The 23,710-nt window shown below is 39.5% G+C and overlaps 1 protein-coding gene across 2 annotated transcripts; it reads left to right on the top strand.

The window, feature by feature from the left end:
• The first annotated feature begins 5,770 nt into the window (after nucleotides 1–5,770).
• Nucleotides 5,771–23,707, top strand: WSB1 (WD repeat and SOCS box containing 1). Of its 2 annotated transcripts, XM_080827163.1 has the most exons (9): nucleotides 5,771–6,099; nucleotides 12,924–13,092; nucleotides 13,924–14,192; nucleotides 15,348–15,479; nucleotides 17,712–17,812; nucleotides 20,080–20,252; nucleotides 20,781–20,894; nucleotides 21,896–22,003; nucleotides 22,487–23,707. In XM_080827163.1, exons 1-9 carry the CDS (start codon nucleotides 6,060–6,062, stop codon nucleotides 22,644–22,646), a joined length of 1,266 nt encoding a protein of 421 aa, XP_080683289.1. In that variant the 5' UTR covers nucleotides 5,771–6,059; the 3' UTR covers nucleotides 22,647–23,707. The 2 variants fall into 2 exon arrangements, with proteins under 2 accessions (XP_080683289.1, XP_080683290.1); XM_080827164.1 differs by lacking the exons at nucleotides 5,771–6,099; nucleotides 12,924–13,092; nucleotides 13,924–14,192 and adding an exon at nucleotides 18,680–18,855 and having other exon boundaries at nucleotides 15,467–15,479.
• Nucleotides 23,708–23,710: the final 3 nt, after the last annotated feature.

Below are 23,710 nucleotides of genomic sequence, written 5' to 3'. Positions count from 1 at the left end.
TTCTAAGATATAGAAAGGTCATGCCCTAAGGAACCTACAAGCACCTAGAGAAAATGAAACCTTTCCACTATATCAAGAGTATTCATTTCATAGAAAGGAAAAAACAAATTCAGAAAGTAAAACAATGTGGCAGATAGAAAAACAGCAACAAGGCAGTGTTGAAAGTAAGTCAGAAGTTCTTCTGCCTAAAAAAAACACTCTGAGGGGCGCCTGGGTGGCTCAGTGGGTTAAAGCCTCTGCCTTCGGCTCAGGTCATGATCCCAGGGTCCTTGGATCAAGCCCTGAATCGGGCTCTCTGCTCAGCAGGGAGCCTGCTTCCCCTTCTCTCCCTGCCTGCCTCTCTGCTTACTTGTGATCTCTGTCTGTCAAATTAAAAAAAAAAAAAAAATCTTAAAAAATAAAACATAAAAAAAAAAACCACTCTGACCTAATAACCAGCAAGTCAAGGCATCAATAGAAAGGTCCCAGCATTCAAATTCGTTACACAAGGGCAAGACTGGCAGGCAGAGGCCTAAAGGTCCAGCTGAGATATCCCGTGAGCTATCTACAGGACACTCTGGGGTCCATGGAAAAACACATACACGTTCCAGCCAATGCCAGGAGAAAATAGCTGACTAAAAATTGGGCTCCCTGCCAAAGCCAGGCAGAGATAGGAAGACTCAGGAAGAATTTCCCCAATAAGAAACCAAAGAACAGGGAGGAGGACAAGTAAGAGAAATCCTTGCATTTTGTGGTTAGCGAAGGATAATTTTCTTCCCCCTCATAATCTTTATAGGTCACAGGAAGAAACATTCAGAAAAATGAAAATGCAAAGCTCTACCAGAGGAAGAGAAAAATGACTGGTGTGGGGAAAATCTCCATCCTAGCATGGAATATTCCATTTTATACAGATTTCTCCTGAAGGTCAAGGACTGAGCTAAAGGGACACAGCCTGCTTGTAAGCACTGGGAGTTTGGGGTAAGAAGCGGAAGTAGATGGAGACGGGTTGGCTCAGCAGCAAGAGTAGGGAATCCTACAGAATACTGGAGCCAGGGGCCTCCTGCTTGTTCTTTTAAATATAATACAGTCATTTCCTATAAGCTGCCAAGAGCATTCTGGCTCAGACACAGATGTAGAAACATCTAGATGGTTGTACATTTTCCACACCTCCGAGCCATTCTGTGTATAGCTGTAAACTAAGATCAAATTATTCATCTTTGAAAACCTGGTGCTAGTACTCTGCTCATACCACACTGTTGAACAGCCCACAAAAAATGTGAAATCAGGAAGAAAAGTGAAAACTAAGATAGCCGGGTGGAACTGGGAACACCAATAGACATTTCATCCTCAGCAAGGCTACCACAGCCAAAAGGAATTGCTTCCAACGCTTTCCCCTGGGTCCTATCACTTTTCCAGCATGTTCCACAATTACAGAGGTATCTATTACTGTTTATTAATGTACATGTTTATGTGTATAAATGATGTCTGTCTGGCTAAATCTGGAGCAAATTCCATACTCTCAATCTAGAATCCCAGATTTAACTCCATAAATCCCATGATGTGAAACTCCTAACCTAGCACTCAAGCACTTGAATGAATTCTTAGGCTTAGCCTGGGAGAGTTGTAGTAACCATACTAGTAGAGAGGTCCAAAAAACAAAAACAAGCAAATGAGCAACTCGCCTACTACTTAAAGCAACTCTGGCTTTCCAAACTGCTATTAACTTTGTTTGTTAGTTCGTGATCATTATAGAGTCAAAAAACGATGCTAATCTTTTTCATCTTTGAGATTTAACCACACTAGGGAATATTAAATATTTAGCATTTTGATTTTTTTTTTTTTTCCCCTGGTGGTGGTGCTAAGCTTGAAGCCCCTGCTGGACAATTTATTAGTTCCTTTTTTTTTTTTTTTTTAAAATCTTAGTCACGTTTTGTTATTGCCTTAAGTAAATATTGCTTCCTTTTAGTTATAAGAAGGGGACACTTAGGTTTCCTCTCACCAAGATATAGGTTCTGAAATAAGATCTTGCAAGAATCCTTCCCAATTTAAGAGGTTGATTATTTATTTATTTGTTTAAGAGGTTTGCCTGTAACTTTGGAGATCTGTGTAGGTGCATAGCAGGAATCCATTTGAATTACTCCTACTTGGGAGACTATGTATTCTCCAAAAACAGTTCACGGTCGTGAACTGGACACAATAATGACATGAAGGGAAATACACCTATAATGCCCATATGAGTAATGAAAAGTTAATTACAGAAGAAGGCCACCTTTCTGTGCTGTATTCTGGCAGAGGAAGGGGAAAAGTTCACCTCCCAGTGACGTTAAGTTTACCTACAATGATGTGGTGAAAAGTCTTGTTTTGTATTTTGAATTTTATTTACTCCCAACATGGGTGGAAATTTATCTACATTTATCTACGATTTATCCACACCCAACATGGGACTTGCATTCACGACCCTGAGATCAAGAGTTGCACACTCCACAGACTGATACAGACGCCCCCCCCTGGTGAAAAGCTTTTTTATTAATATAGGAAAATATAATAGAAAAGAAAAAAGGCAACACACAAAATTTTATATTGTGATCTACTCCGCCATTCTAATTATTTACATATTCATGTAAAAAATAAATACATGTTTATTCTCCTTGAACAGAAGAATAATTATTACTCCCCATCTCTCTACTTATGCACCTGTCAGTATAAGAAGGTGGTATAGAAAAGAACACACCTTTAAAGATGTATAACTAAATAAAAATACCAGACTGTTAATACAACTTTTTGCTGAGATGTAAAAAAATGGAACAAGGAAGGCTAAAAAAATTTTTTTTAATTATATGTCAAGATACTAAATGCTGGTTCAAAAATTTCAAAAAGAAATAATATCTACATAGCAAAAATTACTAGTCAATCAGCCTTATTAGTTAACTGCATAACAGCAATGCTTTCTAAATAACTCAAGAATGAGATTTAGGAGAATGGGTTTTTAGTGGTTGGGTCAGCTTTGTTTTGGAAATGAGTCTTTTCCAGAATTTCCACTTGTTATTTTGATTATACACATATTTAAGGTCATTTTAATGGCTCTTTGCCAATCCCTTATTTTTTTTTTAATGAGATTTTGATCTCAGCTTTGCAGTTAGCTGGGATTACTTACTATATAAAAAAACAGTATCTAACACGTATCTCACACTTAGTGTCTGACACCGTGTCAGATAAATTCACTTAATTCTCAAAACTATGAAGTAGGTATTATTGTTATCTCCATTTTATAGATGAGAAGACTAAGGCATAGGGAGGCTAAATAATTCGCCCACGGACATAGCGATAGTCAAATTTTTAAAAGACTAGAATGAAATACACCAAGGTATTGATGGTGGTTTTCAGGGGATAGGTTTATAAAGGATTGTTAAGAGAGATGACATAATGAGATAAAATCTAGAGCTAAAACAGAGACAGCTGAGCTGGAACAGAGAGAACAGATTCCATATCAGTTTGAGAAAATATGGGCAGAATTGGTGGATTGAGTCCAGGTAGGGTTGAGGGAGAGGTGAAGGAGTCTAAGAATGCCTCCACCTTGGGGCGCCTGGGTGGCTCAGTGGGTTAAGCCTCTGCCTTCAGCTCAGGTCATGATCTCAGGGTCCTGGGATTGAGCCCCACATCGCATTGAGCTCTCTGCTCAGCAGGGAGCCTGCTTCCCCCTGCCTCTCTGCCTACTTGTGATGTCTCTCTCTGTGTCAAATAAATTTTTAAAATGTTTAAAAAAAAAAAAACGCCTCCACCTCTGGTTGGGTGGCTGGGTGGACATATTTACTAGGATAGGGAATACAGACGGTAAGAGCAACTTTGGGAGAGAAGATGATGTATTCAGTTTTGGAGCGCTGAGCTTTATTCTAAGTATCTGTATTTGCACATTTTAAGCTCAAGAGAGAGGTCAGTTAGGTCTGGACTTAGCTGGTTGTTAAACCCAAAAAAGAAGTTGCCATAACCCAGGGTTAGTGTGGAAGAAGAAAAAGGCTGTGGGTCAAGGACAGAACTCTGAAGAATCTTCCACTATATGGGATATGCAGGGGATAAGATGGCCATTCAGATTTGACATTAAAATAACAAAGCTATGAAATGCCAGATACAGATTCGCTTTTCAAGCTTGGTTTCATTTATGAGATAGCATGGAAGTAGGGCAGGATAGTCAAACAAGTTTGGGTTCAAATCTAGCACTTTGCCTCTAAGTAGCTCCGTGCCTGTTGTCAAGTTACTAAGTGTAAAATGTGAATGATTAATATGCTACTCATACTATTGTGGGTATTAAATAAGTTAATCCATAAAAGCACTTATATGGAACAGTGTCTAGCATGTAGCATGGATCCAAAACATATTACATATTATCACTATTGAGTACAAATAGTAAAACTGTTTTCCATCACATTGTTTTACTTTGGTTGAGAAAATGGTCAGGAAGTTTGTTGGAGAGCAGGAATAACTACAGTGGAATTCAACAACTGTCTAAAAAAGCCAGCAAAGGAATCCAGGCAGTCAAGAACTGGTATTTTCTAGGAATTTGTAGGGTATAGTATAAGTAAACAGAGCTACTCGCAGTTGGTTAAAACAACGAAAAGGGACTGATAGAAATGTTGATATGAGTCACAAGACTGCATTAAAATTGTTTTGTTCTATTCTAAATACTCAACCACTAGCCCCTGTGCCTGGCACACAGTAAGCCGTCAATAAATTTGTTGCCTGAAAATAAGAGAGAGCGGCTGATTTCTTTTACCTGCTACTAAACATTTCACTATTGGAATAATTAACACGCAAAGAAAAGTAGACATGTCTGACGTGCTGTGATCTGAGAACTCCCGGAAGAGTCTGACTCATGCAACTCCTCTCCCAGCAGTATCTGCCACATACTTGAAATTCCCAGCCTTAGATGTCCTCCAGTGGAACACGGATTAGAGTCCACAGAAGGGCCCCTTAAAATTCAAGTATGTCATCTGTGATCGGGAAGCAACGTGGCTCTGGCCGACAGGCACTTTCATCAGCCCTGTGTGAATTAGCTAGCTGCCTGCGGGAGACCTCGATCTGAGCGGACACGACCGGGTCTGCCTCGGGAGAGGCCGGGGCAGGGCCGAGCCTTGTGGGGCCGCCCCGATGCAGGAGCAGCCAGCACAAGGCAGCGCAGGGAGGTCTCCGGGCTGGGTGGGCCGCCCGCACGCCCGGTCACCTCGACCCTTGCAAACACCGGCCGGCCAGGTCGGGATGATCGCTGTCCGCACGGCTGGGGCACCGCGATCGGTGTTCCTTCTCATCTCACTTTTTGCATCAAGCACGTGAGGGCTGGGAAGGTGGCCAAATCGGGGTAAAATCTGAAATGTCTTTTTTGTTCTTTTTGGTCCAGCCCGTTTAAATTCCACGCCATCTTTAAGCGGTGGGCTAATAGGTATTATTAAACGATTCCCCGTTTGCCTTTTCGAAGGCATCTGAACTTAGAAATACAGACCACGCTACCGTTCCGGGGGCCGCGGAGGGGAAGAACAAAACCGAGCTAGAAGCACAGCTCGGACTCAGCGTTCCGTCCTCGGGTGGGCTGGGGATGCAGCCCGGATTCCGCCCTCGCCTCCGCGCTCTTCCTGCCCCAGCCTGTCCTGTCCTCGCAGAAGCGCCCGCGCGCATCCTGCGGGGGGCGGGGCACCGAGCCCAGGCCGTCACGTCCCGAGCGTCGGGGGGCGGGGCTTCAGGCGATGGCGTCACGGGACCCCGCCCGCGCCGCCCTGCTATCTCCCGCGCCGCCCGCCATTTTGTCTCCAGTGTCTAGTTTGCGGTCGGCGGAGTTGGAGGAAGCGTCTTGGTCCGTAGACTTGAGGCAGGGAACGGGGTCTATTGTCTGTGTTTGACTCCGTAGTTTGGTCCGAGGCCTTCCGGAGCTTTCCCGGGGGAGTCGGCAGAGGCTCCCGTTTCCGCCCCCGCCCCTCCCCTCGGTCCCCCGGTCCGGGAGGGACCGAGCCCGCGTCACGCCCCTCAGCGCTCGCCGATCCCTTCTCTGTCGTTGCGTCCGCATCGCACCCCCGGAATCAGACGGTGCCCCATAGATGGCCAGCTTTCCCCCGAGGGTCAACGAGAAAGAGATCGGTGAGGAATGGGTCGGTGGGTGAGGGGTCTGGTGAGCGTGCCGGGGCTGCGGAGAGGCGGGGAGTCCCCGGAGGAGGAAGAGTCTAAGCGAAGAAGGAGTGAGCCGGGGCCAAGCCCTGGAGCATAGAGGAAGGAAGCGGCCCCGCTGTTGGGTGTCGCCGAGGGGTAGATGGGGTCGTCAGTGATGCAGCGTCTACTGTGCACGAGGTTAGGAGGGAGGCAGTGGGCGGCTCTTCGGTTTCAGGGGACTCTGGGCGCCCAGGGCCCTCCTGACTGTGTGGTCGGGGGCGGACACCCACCCCCGGGGGACCCCAGTTTCCTTTAAGGAGGAACGCGCACGGTCATTCTGGGTTTTTCTGGGCGTCGAGTGGATAGGCCGGTGCTGGGCATGTTTGAGGACACTAATTTTACGACGCGAAAAGTAAACTTGGGTGTTCTGAGTGTAATGAAGGGGGAGGGGTCCTCAGGTGGGTATATCAGCTATTCCTAAAAGAGAAATACGACCGAAGAGGTGCCAGCGGCCTGGAAAAAGCAGCATTTTTTTTTTTTTTTAAGGAGCATTTTTTAAAAACGGTGTGGCGTTAAGAACGGCAGCGGCTCAGGGGAGGAGACTCAATTATCTTTTCTACACGGAGGAGCGGGGAGGAGCAGAATGGTTAGGTGGAATGACAGGAGTAAAGCTGTTGTATGAAAGGGCACACTCTGAAAAGGCGATTTAAAAACTGGTTTGGAAGCTAGCCCCTGCCACACCGAAGTCAGGGCAATAGATCTGGAGGCTGTGCGTCAAGTCGTTGAGAGCACCTCGCATTTAAATTACCCCTTAATGGGAAAATAACTGGAATAATTTTGGGGGGAGTTGGTTTTGTGCATTGATGGATAGGCTTAGTAAACATTGAACTTACCAAGTCATGTGATACATCTTAAATATAAATACAGTTTTCCTTAAAAAAAAAAAAGAAAAAGACTTAGCACCCCGCAACCCCCCCCCCCAAAAAACCAGCGCCAGACTGTTAATTAAATGAAAATTGGAAGTGGTTACTGAGCAAAGACCCTTTGCATTTCCTCTTTCTTTATGTATGCCTTTAAATATATGGAGGAGGTACTTCTAGACCGAGGGAGAAGGTGAAGTAACCAGTAGGCCCTCTATCCTGTATGTGAGTTCAGTTTTTATATCTAGAGACAGCTATCTTAGAATTCTGGACTTTTGTTCTCTTAAGGATAAGGTTAAATGGCAGGTTAGGAGGGGACTTTAACCCTGTTTCTAATAACTGTTTTACATACACAGGGAAGGGGTGCCTGGGTGGCTCAGTGGGTTAAAGCCTCTGCCTTTAGCTCAGGCCATGGTCTCAGTTTCCTGGGATCAGCCCCACAGAGCCCTGCATGGTGCTCTCAGCAGGGAGCTTGCTTCCTCCTCTCTGCCTACTTGTGATCTCTGTCAAATAAATTTATTTATTTATTTATTTAAAGATTTAAATAAATCTTTAAAAAAATAAATACACAGGGAAAACAAAATTCATGTCTACTTTTTATTTTAACTGTATTTTAAGACTAGTAAGTAGGTGCTGAAGTCGAACATGGAACCCAGAAGTTCTTTAGTCCAATGGAGTCCAATGGGCTTTTTTCCTCCTCTGCTACACGATAGTATCACAGATAAGTGATATGCCTTTCATTTATCTGTTTTACTTAATCTTGATGAACTATTTTGAAAACTTTCCAGTCCTGCCTTCCAGCGGCTGAGTAGAGCTTCTGAGCATACCTGCATAAGGTAGAAGAACCAGCCACACTAAATAATAGCCTTTTCAGTTAACATTTTTCATGCTTAGTTACATCTCAGTGTTATTTCCTGGCTGTAGTATAAAATTATTAGCCAAGTCCCAAATATCTGAAAGAACTTTGGCCTTTTCTAAGCTTTAGAACCCCCCCACCAGCCCATTTTTTGTTTGTTTCTTTCTTTCTTTCTTTCTTTGGAAGTACCATTTGGATACAGAGTTAAACAGTAATATCTCTGTGTAGCTTTGTTATCTTTCAGTAAGGACTTAGCTTTTCCCCTTTTTTTCTTGAGTATTAATTATAGCTCTTCGGTTTATCAAGTGCTGAAAGAGGAGAGGCAAGATTCCTAGACTGATTAAAGAAGTCTTGTGAGACAGGGAGTACTGCCTGGAGCTGCTGCCCACTTTCACAAGGCACTACCACAGATCCTCCCTTTCTGGTTATGAAATTGCGGAGAGGAATGTGAAGAAGGAGCTAAATCTGGTTCACTTGGTTCAGCAGTAACTCAGTGTGTTACTACTGTACAGATAATTGTATTTTATGGCTGAGTTCCCATGGCAGGCATCTTTTCCCTTATACAAGGTCATTAAATCATATATCTCTTATGATACTCACATTAAACAGCTGCAGGTCATAAAGGTTTAACTTAAATTTTTTTTTTTTCAAAGCACTTCATTATAACCTTGTGCTGCTTGATAATATTGTACCAGTAAGTATCTAAATGAGTGCTTGAATCATTTGATGGCAAAGATCATTGGGGGAAGGGGAGAAATCATTGATGTGCCTGTTAACAAGCAAGGAAACACCCGAGTTAATTGCTAATATTTGTGACAGTATAGCATTTATTTGGTAGTTTTTTTTTTTTTTTTTAAGATTTTATTTATTTATTTGACAGAGATCACAAGTAGGCAGAGAGAGGGGAGGAAGCAGGCTCCCAGCTGAGCAGAGAGCCCAATGCGGGGCTCGATCCCAGGACCCTGGGATCACGACCTGAGCCAAAGGCAGAGGCTTTAACCCGCTGAGCCACCCAGCACCCCTTACTGGGTAGTTTTAAAATAATGACCCCATTTCTTGAATGTCTGTGTGTTTAAGAATAAATTAGCTTATCAGTTTATGGTCTTTGTTATTTGAAACAGTGTTTGGTTGTTCATTTCCACCCTTACACCAGAGGAGTTTTGTGATTGTGGTCAAGGTAAAAGAAAAATAGAGTGATGCTGAAGTACAGAGTAAAAAAAAAGAGTCTTTTGTGGGAAAGTTAATCTTGCTTGCTAAAGGAGTGGTGTGTTCTAGTCTAATTATCCAGATGTTTTTAAAGTTGAATGCAAGGGCCAGTCTTCTGTTTTTTTGAGATAGAAGTTACATGAATATACTCATCAAGTTTAGCTAGGGGTTTTCTCTTGAAGATGATGCCTGGGTTTTTTGGTTGAAAAAAAATTTTTTTCCAGTTGAATTTTAAAACTTGTTTCCCTGACTTACGAACTTTCTTTTTCCTTCAAAAGATAGGATTAAACAGAAACCCAAGTTATATTAAAAAAAAAAAAAAAAAAGATTTAGGCAGGGGTTGCAAATTCAGAAATCAGGCACATGAACTCCATGTGTGTGTGGATCTGTGTAAGATGTAAGATGTAAGCATCTGTGTGTGTGGCCTTGGAGGGCTATAAGGAAAAGCAATATAAGGAAGAGCAAGCCCTTTCAAAAAAATCATTTGTAGGGGTGCCTGGGTGGCTCAGTGGGTTAAGTAAGCTTCTGCCTTCAGTTTAGGTCATGATCTCAGGGTCCTGGGATCGAGCCCCGCATCAGGCTCTCTGCTCAGCAGGGAGCTTGCTTTCCCCTCTCTCTCTGCCTGCTGCTTTGCCTACTTGTGATCTCTCTGTCAAATAAATAAAATCTTTCAAAAAAAGTTAAAAAAAATCATTTATATATTTCAAAAAAAAAGGAAAGAAAGAAAATCATTCTGTAGGCATATGAGGGTCACTGGTTTGTGGATTTTATGTTAAGAAAGTCTTGTAACTGCTGGTGAAAATAATGTCACCTTATGCTTTATGGATACAGTTGGGGTGGGGAGTATAGGTGGGGGTTCTGCTCCTTTGATCAAACCACACCTGAGGTGTTGTGTTTAGTTCTGGTTCTTTTATGAAGACCATTACCAACTGGAGTTTCTCCAGAGAAGTGTTATAGGCAAAGATGGGGAATGGACTTGAAACCATGTAATCTAAGGACTGATTGAAAGGCCTATGGCAGTTTATTTATTTATAAATGAAGATTTACTTGCTGATGTCATGACTGTCTTCAGTATATGACTATTCATGTGAGAGCAGGATTAAGGTTATTCTCTTAGGTCAGAACTGGGACTGAGTGGGTCGAGTGCCAAGGAGGAAGATTTATTTTTTTGTTAAGGATTTTATTTATTAGAGAGAGAGCACAAAGAGAAAGGGAGAGCCCAAAGGCAAGGAGGAAGATTTATTTTTTTGTTAAGGATTTTATTTATTTGAGAGAGAGCACAAAGGGAAAGGGAGAGCCCAAAGGCAAGGAGGAAGATTTATTTTTTTGTTAAGGGTTTTATTTATTTGAGAGAGAGCACAGAGGGAAAGCACAAAGGGCAAGGAGGAAGATTTATTTTTTGTTAAGGATTTTATTTATTTGAGAGAGAGCACAAAGGGAAAGCAGACTCCTCGCTGAGCAGAGAGCCCAACGCGGGGATCCATCCCAGGACCCCGGGGTCATGACTGGAGCCAAAGGTAGATAGATGCTCAACTGACTGAGCCACCCAGGCGCCCTAGGAGGAAGATTTTTGAGTCATCAGAAGGAAAATTTTGATAATGTCAGCTCCACAAAAACACAGTAAGCCTTATTAGGTATTCATATTTCTGAATATCATAGACAAAATAGATCTCAATTTTTCTTTACTTTTTACATATATTTTTTTGGATTTTATTTTTGAGTACTCTACACTCAACATGGGGTTCAGACCTACAACCCCGAGATCAGCAATCACACGTTCTGCTGACTCAGCTAGCCAGGCGCCCCTGTTTTACTTTTTATTTTTATTTTAATTTTATTTATTTATTTGACAGAGAGAGAGATCACAAGTAGGCAGAGAGGCAGGCAGAGAGAGAGGGGAAGCAGGCTCCCCGATGAACAGAGAGCCCGATGCAGGGCAGGACCCTGAGATCATGACCTGAGCTGAAGGCAGAGGCTTAACCCACTGAGCCACCCAGGGTCCCCTGTTTTATTTTTTAAACCATAGCTTGTTTGCTAATGTATCAAAAACTTGGACAAGGAAATGTTGAAATCATTTAAGAATGGGAGCTTATACATGTGCTTTTATATTCACTCAGTAAATATTTACTGATCACCTGTCATATGCCAGGTGCTCCACTGGCTGTTGACAGAGCACACATTGAGACTTGAAGTGTCACCTGAACGGGTACATGGGGGGGCCAGTGTATGTATGTATCTGCTCTAGCAATAAGAGCGTAAGTGGTTCTTATTTGAACTGCAATACATAGTAGTTTAGTTGTTGGGAAGTATAAGCCCAAAACCTAAAAATAGTTAGCCAGAGAACTAATCACTGAATAGAAAGTAGGGAAACTAAAGAAATACTAATTTATACCTGAAAAGGAAGAGTAGCAGAATTTGAAATCAAGACCAGCCCAAGAGAGCAGTGGTGGTATAGTGACTGATAAAGATTCTTTACCCAAGTTGAGGAAATTCTGGCCAAGTTTGCATACACACGTATAGTAAGAGCTTGTTGATCATGCTTCTTGTTAAATGCGAACAAAAAGTCTCTGTACTCTGGTAATGTGCCAGTTTTGGTTATGAATGATAAATATAGGTACCCTTTTTTTCTTTCAAGATTTTATTTATTTATTTGAGATCAAGCAGGGGGAGCCAAAGAGGGAGAGGGAAAAGCAGATTTCCCACTGAGCAGGGCGCCTGATGGACTCTTCCAGGACCCTAGGATCATGACCTGAGCCAAAGACAGCCGCTTAACTGACTGAGCCACCCAGGTGCCTCTAAATTTAAGTAGTCTTAACTAAATTAAAAACATATGAGATTGTTTATTCTCTGTCCTTAAAAAACAAAAGAATTCCTTCCATTTTTGGTCAGTTTATGGCCCACTATTAAGATGTTTGAAGATCACAGATGTAATACATTTTAAAGCAGCAATTGTGAGATTGTACTAAATAACCATTAAGTCCTTTCTAGTTCTACGAATTTTATGATTTTTTTTTTTTGTGACGTGAGCCTGAAAAAATATTCATGTTGGGCACCTGGCTGGCTCAGTTAGTGGAGCATGTGACTCTTGGTCTTGGGGTTGTGACTTCAGGCCCCTCATTGGGTTTGGAGGTAACTTTAAAAAGTCTTAAAAAAAAAAAAAAAGAATATTCATGTTTAAATAGACCACTTAATATTGCTTTCCTTTGAATAATGATATAGTATTGTATTTTATAGTGGTTTGTGGTTTTTGAAAATTACAAACTTATTGGAAGATATTTTCCTTACAAAGTGAGTTTGGCCTGTTGCATTTTAAATGTTAGTAATTTGATGAAAACATAAGGCAGTGCAAAAGTCAGGAGTTGAGTAATTGCTGACCCTGATATTACAGTACCTTAACCAGGGCTTTTTTTTTTTTTTTTAAGATTTTTTTTATTTATTTGACAGAGATTACAGTAGGCAGAGAGGCAGGCAGAGAGAGATAGAGGAGGAAGCAGGCTCCCTGCTGAGCACAGAGCCTGATGCGCGGCTCGATCGTGGGGCTCGGATCATGACCTGAGCGGAAGGCAGAGGCTTTAACCCACTGAGCCACCCAGGTGCCCCTTAACCAGGTTTTTTAATTGAAGCTTTCTAAACAAGCTCTTTGGTGGGGAGATGTTGGAAAACCACTTTATCAAAACTTGAAGATAGTTATTATCATTAAGAGTAGAAACCAGAACTCTTTAAACCTTGTCTGCATCGAAACTCAATGAAGTTGAGTCCCAAATTAATATTGAGAAAGTCTCAGATTCGTTATTGGTTATATGTGACGTCGTATGTATCTTTTCTTCTTTTAGTGAGATCACGTACTATAGGTGAACTTCTAGCTCCAGCAGCTCCTTTTGACAAGAAATGTGGTCGTGAAAATTGGACTGTTGCTTTTGCTCCAGATGGTTCCTACTTTGCTTGGTCACAAGGACATCGTACAGTAAAGCTTGTTCCCTGGTCCCAGTGCCTTAAGAACTTGTAAGACTCTCTTCTTTTTTGTATATTGTATGTCTTTGTAGAATTTATTGTTATCTGTGTGGAGTAATAGAAAGATTGTGATATTTAAGTTTTTCTTTGTAGTGTAGGGTATTGTATCTTAATCATAAGCTGAATATATTTATTGGAAAATTTGTGGGAAGAATTGTTTGGCCTTTTACATTATGGACTACTTTCTCAGATGCTTTTGTGTCTTTGTATTAAAAAGCAGATTACTGATTCCTTGGTAGTGTCTATATTGCCTTGTGCAAGGGAAGATGACCTTTGTTATGTGACACTTTTTGAATTTCACAACATTTTATTAGATAACAGCAGTATGGTGATCATGTAATTAATTATTTTTATGTACTTAAAATTCCTCTGCTTGGATTTGTTTATTTGTTGAAAGTTTTTAAAAAATATATATTAAATTTAATCTCACCCTTTTTGTGTCTAGTTGACCTTTATATAAATATCTTAAGTTAATCAGGTTTTTTGTTTTGTTTTTTGCTTATTACACTTACTTTAGGTTAGCTAAAGGAGTCCTAATTGATTATAGTGGTTCTGAGGAAAATTTTGACACAAAGAAATTATACATTGTTTAATGTTAAATTTAATCTCTTAGCAACTGAAAATGTCTTTTGGTTTGAATTTATTTGGTCATACCCTCATGGCTAATTGCAGATATCTCCTTCTCATCCATAGAATTCTGTTGTTATTCAGTATCATTATGGTAATAATTGAGGTTATTTTAACAAACATTTATCATTTAGTATCTGCAGGAGTCCAGAGTAAATAATAACTAGGTGTCAATCTGACCTTTTTTCCCCTCAGTCTGTTGCATGGCACCAAGAATATCACCAATTCAAGCAGTTTGAGATTGTCAAGACAAAATAGCGATGGTGGTCAGAAAAATAAGCCTCGCGAACATATTATAGACTGTGGTGACATAGTCTGGAGTCTTGCTTTTGGATCTTCGGTTCCAGAAAAACAGAGTCGCTGTGTCAATATAGAATGGCATCGATTCAGATTTGGACAGGATCAGCTGCTCCTTGCCACAGGATTAAACAATGGGCGTATCAAAATATGGGATGTATATACAGGTACGGGGCCATAGTTTGAAAAGCAAACCTGATTATTTTGTGATGCAGGGCATTTCTCATAGGCACTAGAAGATAAGATTTGAGATATTAACTTGCTTAAAAGCAAGAATTGGTGCTATGAATGTGTCTTTATGATTGGCCTACATAGCATCTTCTGCTCATGGTTTTATTTTATAAATAGAGTTCTCACTGCTTGGTCACTCTTCAGAGAATATTACAGCAAGAAGGACATGTCTAAGGAATAAACATTAATTTTAATTTTTAATTTAATTTATAAATTAATAATTTAGTTTATGACTCAAATGGCAGGGTGTTTTCTTACATACTTTTTCAGTTGATAGCTTGGAGGCTTTCAATGCAAATCTGGTTTTAAAATCATTGTCTAACCTTTGGAAGTTTTAGTGACATTGTATTTAAAGTTTAACCAGATAGGTTCAGAAGGTAAATTCTTTGGGCAATTAAAAGTGAACTTGATATTCACTGACTAAAACAGTTCTGGCTGATGGTATGTACTCAAAAATTTGAAGACATTTTTTAAAATGAGCAGGAAAACTAGGTACGGTAGAACTCAGCGGGTGATGCTACTATTGAATGAGGACAGTGAGTCAGTAAATTTGATTGGATTCTTGAAAAAATTGAAGGAACGCACATAGATTTTCATAGAAAACAAAACTCTCAATATTAGATGCATAAAGCATATTTTTTCACTGATTATTCTTGAAAATGTAGGTTGTAGCGAGATAACATGAATCTTTTGGGGAGTTGGACAGTCTGTTAGTAGTCCAAGGCCAAGGAAAAGAAAAGGGAAAATTTGGTTTTATATTAAAATCATGCTATACAAAGATTTAAAAATAATAATGTGGGTTTTCCTGATGATAAATTAACTTGTTTGCATTTCAGGAATTCTCTCTGAGTTGATCTAATAAATTTAGGTTTTGTTACCCTGGAAATAATCCATTTTACAACTGTGTAAATAGAGAATCTTTAAAGGTGATAGTAAAAGCACTATTAAGTCACTTTATGCTTGGGAGACTAAGGAGGTGACAAGTATTTCTACATATATATAATTTTTTTTATGGTGAAGAACCCTATTTTAAAGAGAAGCTGATAAAAATTAACAACATTGTCTTTTTTCCCCTCTTCCATTGGATTTAGGAAAACTCCTCCTTAACTTGGTAGATCATACTGAAGTGGTCAGAGATTTAACTTTTGCTCCAGATGGGAGCTTGATCCTAGTATCAGCTTCAAGAGACAAAACTCTGAGAGTGTGGGACCTGAAAGATGATGGTATGTCTTTTTTATAAGCTGTGAAACAGAATGAGTTTCTTAACATCATTAATGAGAGATGCCAAGAAGTGTCGATCATCTGGGGTGTTTGACTTTAAAAGTGGCCTATGATCAAAGTTTCCTCTTCTCTTTTAATTGTCTGGTCTCTTCCCTCGTGCAGATCAAATGCAACCATAAATGTGACCCAGAACAGGAACCAGCAGTTACTCTAAACAATCTTACGTTATTCAGAAACTAACCACACAGATCTGTATCAGCTATATGAGGACAAAATCTGGGTCAGTTTTAGGGTTTTGTAAATGAACTGGTCTGTGTTTATTTCCTTCATCTTAGGGAAGGTTGTTAACTTCATTTGCTTAGCAAAAATGTAAGTAGGTCTCGAAGTTACACATAATGTAGTAATCTAATAAAATTTAGATTAAGACATTTATATACCAGGATTTATAACTCTAAAAGCTTCTAAGCATAATAGTAAGTTGGATAGGTTAAGTAAGAAATTACTGAAAGACTTGCTATCCAATATAATGAAAGGTATGTTAGGGACACCTGGGTGGCTCAGTTAGGCGGCTGCCTTCGGTTCAGGTCATGATTCCAGGGTCCTGGGATCAAGTCCCATATTGGGTTCCCTGCTCATCAGGAAGCCTGCTTCTCCCTCCACCCGTGCTCCCCCTGCTTGTGCGCGCGCTCTCTCTCTCTCTCTGACAAATAAAAATCTGTAAATAAAAAGATAAATAAAAGGTATGTCAGTGTTAAGTACTCAGGTTTTATCTGAAACTTTGTTAATTGCAGGGCTTAGAAAGTTTGGAGAGTCTACCTCATTTAAGAGGACCGGGGATGAGCATCTCTTTCTGCTTCTTAGCCGCTAATGAGAAAGGTTACAGTTTTAGCTAACACCTTATATTTAAGATCTGATAGTGCTCTAAGAGCCTCAGGCTCAAGGTTAAGGGCTTGCTTAGAAGTATTGCTGACTTAAATTGAAGGTAGTAGGAAACAAAAGTCTGAGGTTTGGAGACTTGTTCCAGCTGATGGGTTATAACCATTGCCTGATAAAATAATATGCTTGTCTTACCAAACCATGACGGACCTCCTTTGCATCTTAGTGTTCTGAATTTTTGACTGTTGAGGGGTGGAGAGATCCCAACAGTTACAACAGTTTGATGGTTAAAGTTTTATTTTCTTTTGCATATCAAATGCTGCTTGCTTTCTCAACACATTTTCTTTCTTTCTTTCTTTCTTTCTTTTTTTTTTTTTAAGATTTTATTTATGTATTTGACAGAGATCGCAAGTAGGCAGAGAAGCAGGCAGAGAGAGAGAGGAGGAAGCAGGCTCTCTACTGAGCAGAGAGCCTGATGTGGGGCTCGATCCCAGGACCCTGAGATCATGACCTGAGCCGAAGGCAGAGGCTTTAACCTGCTGAGCCACCCAGGCGCCCCTCAACACATTTTCAGTTGTGTGCATATGTTTTAAGAATACGGACTCAGGAGCGCCTGGGTGGCTCAGTTGGTTAAGCATCTGACTCTTGATTTCAACTCAGGTCATGATCTCAGGGTTGTGAGATCGAGCCATTCATTGGGCTCCATGCTCGGGCATGGAGCCTGCTTGGGATTCTCTCTCCCTCTCTCCCCTCTCCATCCCTCAAAAAAAATGTGAATTCAGTAAAATGTAAACGCAAGAGAGTTGGGACTTTGTCTTATTCATGGCTGTCTCCTCAGTGCCTGGCATAGTAGACATTCAGTAAGTATTTGTAAAATTAAGAATTAAAATATCTGTAGACATAATTGTGTGCTTTAGATATAATGCACAGGAGCTTTGGAATGGAATGTAGGTTATCAGAAAGGAAGGATGAAAGGCATTTTGAAGTTGTTCCTCAGGTCTCAGCCTTGAAGTGTTCCAGTTCCTTCATTTGTAGAATAAATGTATTAGACTAAAAGAATTCTATAGGTGAAGGGTCAGCAGACTTTTCCCTAAAGGGCCAGATGGTAACTATTTTAGGCTCGTGGACCATGCTATCTCTGCCTTAGTTATCTCTGCCACTGTAGCACAACATAAACAGATGGGCATGATTGTGTTCCAGTAGAACTTTACAAAATAAGCAATTGGTTTATATCCAACCCTAGTTACAGATAAATCACTGCTGCTATAGAATTTTGTGATCTGTGATTCTGCCATTTTTGAAATGCTGCTCATTTGAAGTGAACTCTAAGGTTAACACAGGTATTTCTTTTTGTTCAGGAAACATGATGAAAGTATTGAGGGGCCATCAGAACTGGGTGTATAGCTGTGCATTCTCTCCTGACTCATCTATGCTGTGTTCAGTGGGAGCCAATAAAGCAGTATGTATCAAAGTTCTTGTACATTCATTGTGAACTGGATTGTAATGATGTATGCGTAATCATTTTAAATCTAAGTAATCTGTTAAGTCTGTGCTCGGTGTCATGAATATCTTAAGTATTTTATTTCATGATGAATTTGCATGAGGGAAATTAAATATAGTTATTGATTGTGGAGTGAGAAATTGGATTGCTTTTAGTCAGAGATAATCATAAAGTAAGGGGTATGTCAAATTTACTTTTTCGAAGATCTAGGAAAGTTAATGTGCTGTAGTAAAGTTTACGTGCTATAGAAAAGATCTAGTCCAAATGTTAAGACACTCCGCTAATTCTTCTCTGTTGTTCTATTTTTTTTGTCCAGTTTGCTGTTTAAAAAGTTTTGATTCCCAGCTGGTCCTGGACATTTAACTGAAAAAAAGTAACTTAAAAATCTAATAATAAAAATAGCATTCATGTATATGTAGAGTGAATTATAGATGAAATTGACAAGGTCTGTCTGGCATAGCGTACCTGTGGACAGATTAAGTATAAAGTGACTCTTGAGAGGGTTATGCTTTTTAATGAACTCTTTTAGTTGTCTGCCAGCTCTTAGTGTAGTTAAAGAGATCTTACTAGCTTCAGATGTTATGAAAAATGGTGGAGTCCAAATCTGTGGGGTATTCAGAATACACTCTGAATTATTGGGGGTGGGAGGCTGGTTTTAAATGCATTTTATTTAGCCAAGAAGTATGTTAAAATAATAGTTGGAAATGTTAGAAGTTTAGGAAAAAAGTATTCAGTTCTTTAAAAATCATAAGAACAAAGCTAGATATTGACATTGCTATTTTAGGCTGTGTGTTTTCCATATGCTTCTTGCTTTCCCTGTCACAGGTGGTGGCAGCAATATTGGTGTGATTGAGGTTATGCTGGCACCACTCGCACACAGGCGCACAATGGTGTTAGCTGGGCAGAAAGAGTGGCATCTCTGGCTACCGGGCTGGGGGCGACCTTTACCATAGGATGAAGTAACCTTGCATTCGGCTGCAAGGTGTACTGTACGTACACAGGTGCTGGTCGATGTCCACTTTCTGCTTTTCTTTCTTTCTTTTTTTCTTTTTTAAAGTGATTTCCCCCGCAGTGAAACCCTCTGACTCCAAGTAAATTGATCTTCCAGTCTCGTGGAATTGGGAGTCTGACATGTGAAACCAATTTAATGTAATGTAATTGGCTTTCAAATGGTTTCTCTGTGCTGTTTTTTGGAATTCTTTGAGATGTTAGAGATACAGTAAGACTTTGATCCAACTTAAAATTTGTATTTATTTTTCTTTGGATCAACTTAAAATTTGTATTTATTTTTCTTTGGAAGTAAAAATATTGTGTCTGTGCAGAAAAAAAGTAGCAAAAAGGATTGCTTTACTCCAAGAGGAGAGATTGTCTTATTAGGATTGTTGTAAACCTCCAAGCTTGTATTTAATACAACTAGACTGAAGTAAACATTTAAATCCTATTCAGAACTATTCTGCACAGTCTGAGTATTGATCATATAGAATCGAAAACTATGTGTAAACGTGTACTAAAGTAATTTAAATGTTTTATACTTAAAATGACTAATGATTGTGGTCTGTTTGGGAAATAAGATTGGCAAATTTGATTCACAGACATGTTGTTAATTGTAATATTTTCATAAATTAGTCTTTTCATTTTGTAATGTGGTTTAACATCCTTGTTGTTTGCCAAAGAAATTTCATTTGGCTGTGAAAATTCTCTTTGCTTGCAGTATCTGTTTCTCTTCCTAGGCTCACGTTGGTGACCCAAGCCTATTGTAAACAAGTGATTATCTCAAAGGGAGATGCCAGTGGAGTAACAATTTGTTAACATTACATTTTCTGTCTGTATATTTTTAAAAAATTTGGTAGTTTCTGGAAAAAAAAAAAGGGGGTTTGTAGTACTTAACCCTATTTATTTCTGTATATATTTTAGTTAATTAGTTTTTGGAATAAATGGATTTCAGTATAACTTTGTGGTTAAATTGCATTGCCTTTTTTATGTTTAGGCTTATTTTTAAATTAACATTTAACAGAAACATTTGAAATAGAATTTGCATGTCTACTTTAATTAACTTAAAGACTGATTTTTAATCTGACTATGACACTGAGCATACATATTTTAATTATTCATAATTTATAATGTTTAATATAATGTTAATTAAATTTAGTAATTTTAGATTAAGTTGTGCCATTTTGTCCTCTGTGTGTCTGAATGAAGCTATAACATTTGCCTTTTTATTGCAGGTTTTCCTTTGGAATATGGATAAATATACCATGATACGGAAACTAGAAGGACACCACCATGATGTTGTAGCTTGTGACTTTTCTCCTGATGGAGCATTACTGGCTACTGCATCTTACGATACTCGAGTATATATCTGGGATCCACATACTGGACACATTGTGATGGAATTTGGGTGGGTACAGCATGAATTAATTGTTGTCTGTGGTTCATCTCTGGCTGCTAGTATAACTTTTAAGAAACTACATGAATGATTGGAATCACTAACATGTGAGACTTAAAATTGTAGTCTGTCGTAGTTTAAATTTAAGTATTATTTAAGTCCTTGAATAATGCAGAGCTTTAGATAAAAATTCTAAAAACAAATTTGGCTCTCTTGATACAGATCATGTTATTGTCATTAGACAGTATATGACTCTGTAGAAGTGGTTATTATATTTGGAGTTTCGTGTCAAGGTTTTTGAAAAACAGTTGAAACTGAACGTTGGAGTTAATCTTAGTGTCTTAAACCCCATTATGAAAAGAAGATTAGTAATTCTTTTAAGGTTCCTTTCATTTAATTTGAATCAGCTCTGCTCAGTCTCCTCAGCTGTGGTCATTAAGGCCTCTTTAAACATTATTCAGAGACAGATACATTTTGTACAGGGGTAGTTTTGCTTCTTGAAGTGACTCTTTTTCACTGAAAACATGTATTTGACCTCAGGCACCTGTTTCCTCCACCTACTCCAATATTTGCTGGAGGAGCAAATGACCGATGGGTACGATCTGTGTCTTTTAGTCATGATGGACTGCATGTTGCAAGCCTTGCTGATGATAAGTAAGTGTGTGAATTATAGCTTGACCTGTTACTGTCTTCTAAAGATTTACTTTCATCTTTCTACTTACTGGAAACATTTTCAGGGCTTAAAAAAAAGGTCAAGGTTGAAGCAGAATGAGAAAGTGTTGTTTTGTTTGTTTTTCTGTTTGTTTTTGTTTTTTGTTTTTGCCAGCAATCACTGTTTCTCTGTTCAGATTTTGAATATCCGGTCTCTGCTGTTTCTAGACACCTTCTACCTATGTGAAAAGGTGTTTTGTGGGTTGGTTTGTTTGTTTGTTTTTTAAAGATATTTATTTATTTGTTTGTGTGTTTATTTGACAGAGATGACAAGTAGGCAGAGAGGGAGGCGGGGGGGGGGGTGGGGGGGAAGCAGGCTTCCCCCTGAGCAGAGAGCCTGATGGGGGGCCCGAACCCAGGACCCTGGGATCATGACCTGAGCCGAAGGCAGAGGCTTAACCAACTGAGCCACCCAAACGCCCCTGAAAAGGTTTTTTAAATGTGTTGGGAAGAGAGTAAAACCCTTTTTGCCTTTTGGAAAAATAAGATTGGCAGATCTTGATTCACAGACATGTTGTTAATTGCAATATTTTCATAAATTAGTCTTTTCATTTTGTAATGTTGTTATATAATGTTAATGTTAACATCCTTGTTTGCCAAAGAAATTTCATTTGGCTGTGCAAATTCTCAGATATTGAGTATAAGGAGAAGGATTCTGCTTGTGACCATTATGGATCTGAACACTGGGATGGGAAGGCAGCCATGCATTATAGTCTCTTAAGTGTGAGTTGATCCAAATTACTGATTGGTATAGGCAAGAAAATACTTTATAAAGCAAGTTAGAGTAATTGAGTTAGAGTAATTGCTTGCTGCAGTGACTGTGTGTATCTATGTGTGGTGTGTGATTTATGACTCAGGGTGGCATTTTTTGTCTGAAGTATTGATGTTGCTTTTACCTTAAATATCCTGCTAGATACTCAATGGATAACTTATTTCCTTTCTAGAATGGTGAGGTTCTGGAGAATTGATGAGGATTATCCAGTTCAAGTTGCACCTTTGAGCAATGGTCTTTGCTGTGCCTTTTCTACTGATGGCAGTGTTTTAGCTGCTGGGTAAATTGATTTTTCTATTTTCTTTAAGAGGCAGTTTAATTTAAGGTGGCTTTTATTTTATTTTTTAGATTTCATTTATTTATTTGACAGGGAGAGAGGGAGGAAGGGCAGAAGGGGCAGGCAGAGGGAGAAACAGCTTCCCTGCACAGCAGGGAGCCGGATGGGGGACTCCATCCCAGGATCCTGAGATCATGACCCAAGCCAAAGTCCAATGCTTAACCAACTGGGTCAGCCAGGTGCCCTGAGGTGGCTTTTAGTCAAAGCAGCCTGTTTTTTATTATCACTAAGTCTTCCAAAAGGGTTTCTTACAATACTGTTTTGTTGTCATAAAGATCATTGGTTAGTCCTCCTTAATTAGGTTTTAGTGTGTAGTTTGTGACTCTGATACACAGCCTCGGATGTTAGTTGTTTGAGCTTTAGGACGCTGAAATGTGTGTACGAAGGTGACTGAGCTTGTGATGTTTTTTGTTGTTTTCTGTTTAGGACACATGATGGAAGTGTCTATTTCTGGGCCACTCCGAGGCAAGTCCCTAGCCTTCAACATTTGTGTCGCATGTCGATCCGGAGAGTGATGCCCACCCAAGAGGTCCAGGAGCTACCGATTCCTTCCAAAGTTTTGGAGTTTCTCTCCTATCGTCTCTAGAGGGCTTTGTCTTCCCTTGTCCTAGGGTCTGACAGAGAACACTTGACACAAACCTCAAGCTTGACTGACTTCAAGTATCTGTTTTTCAAGGTTTAGAAGACTTATTTAATTTGATACATTCTTGTGCATTTTGATCATTTGAGCATATTAAAATATTATTTATAGACTATAGGAGAACTGTTTCCGGACATATCAAATGTAATTTTTTTTTTTCTAAAATTTAACTGTGAAACCATATACATACATGTATATATTTAGATAAAAGCTGCTATGTGTTGAATGGACCCTTCTGCTTTTTTAACTTTTAGTTCTAACATGTATATACTGCTTCAGTAGAGCTGCAATACCTAGCTTCACTGTAAAATGGAAGGAATTTTTTTTTATTCTGGGCCACTGAATTAGATGGTAAATACTGGCTGAAGAAAGCTGGTTCCTGATTTTTAAAAATGCAAATTTGGTTGCCGGTGGGAGGAGTCAGGCATCTGATCTGCAGGTAAAACCCACAGGGAAAGGATCTTATATTCATCCGAGAGGTAGAATTTGAATGTGACGTTAAATAAAAACAGAGCCAGGGTATAACTAGGAAAAGGGTGTGTGTGTGTGTATGTGTGTGTGTCCGTGTGTCCATACCGCATTGTCACTCCCCTATAACTATATGACCATTGCTGTGGGCCTTAATTTTGGAAAGCAGCTTGCTACTTTAACCCCGTGATATAAAGTATTACCAATTTTAGTCAATTTGAAAATTCCATCTACTGTATTATTGGTAAATATTTTGTTATTTGTACTAAGGGACAATTTTAAAACCATGGTTTTGCTTTTTTTTTTTAAATTTTTATTTTTATGTTTTTTTACATGTATCATGTTTCTGCAGGGGGTAATATTGGTGATTTGCCAAAGAGAAGCAATCGGTATATCTGCTTTTGCCTTCTGTTATTTATCTTACCTGCAGATACTAAGAATGTATGCATTATGTAAAATGCTTGATTATATATTTTTGAGTTTTTTTAATTAAAGACTTGTAAAAAAATAAAAAACCCACTGTTGTAAACATTTCTTAAGTA

Source organism: Martes martes, assembly GCF_963455335.1.
Source record: "Martes martes genome assembly, chromosome: 16".
NCBI lineage: Eukaryota > Metazoa > Chordata > Mammalia > Carnivora > Mustelidae > Martes > Martes martes.
Note: the sequence above shows the minus strand (reverse complement) of the source record. Positions and strands in the feature narration are given on the sequence as shown.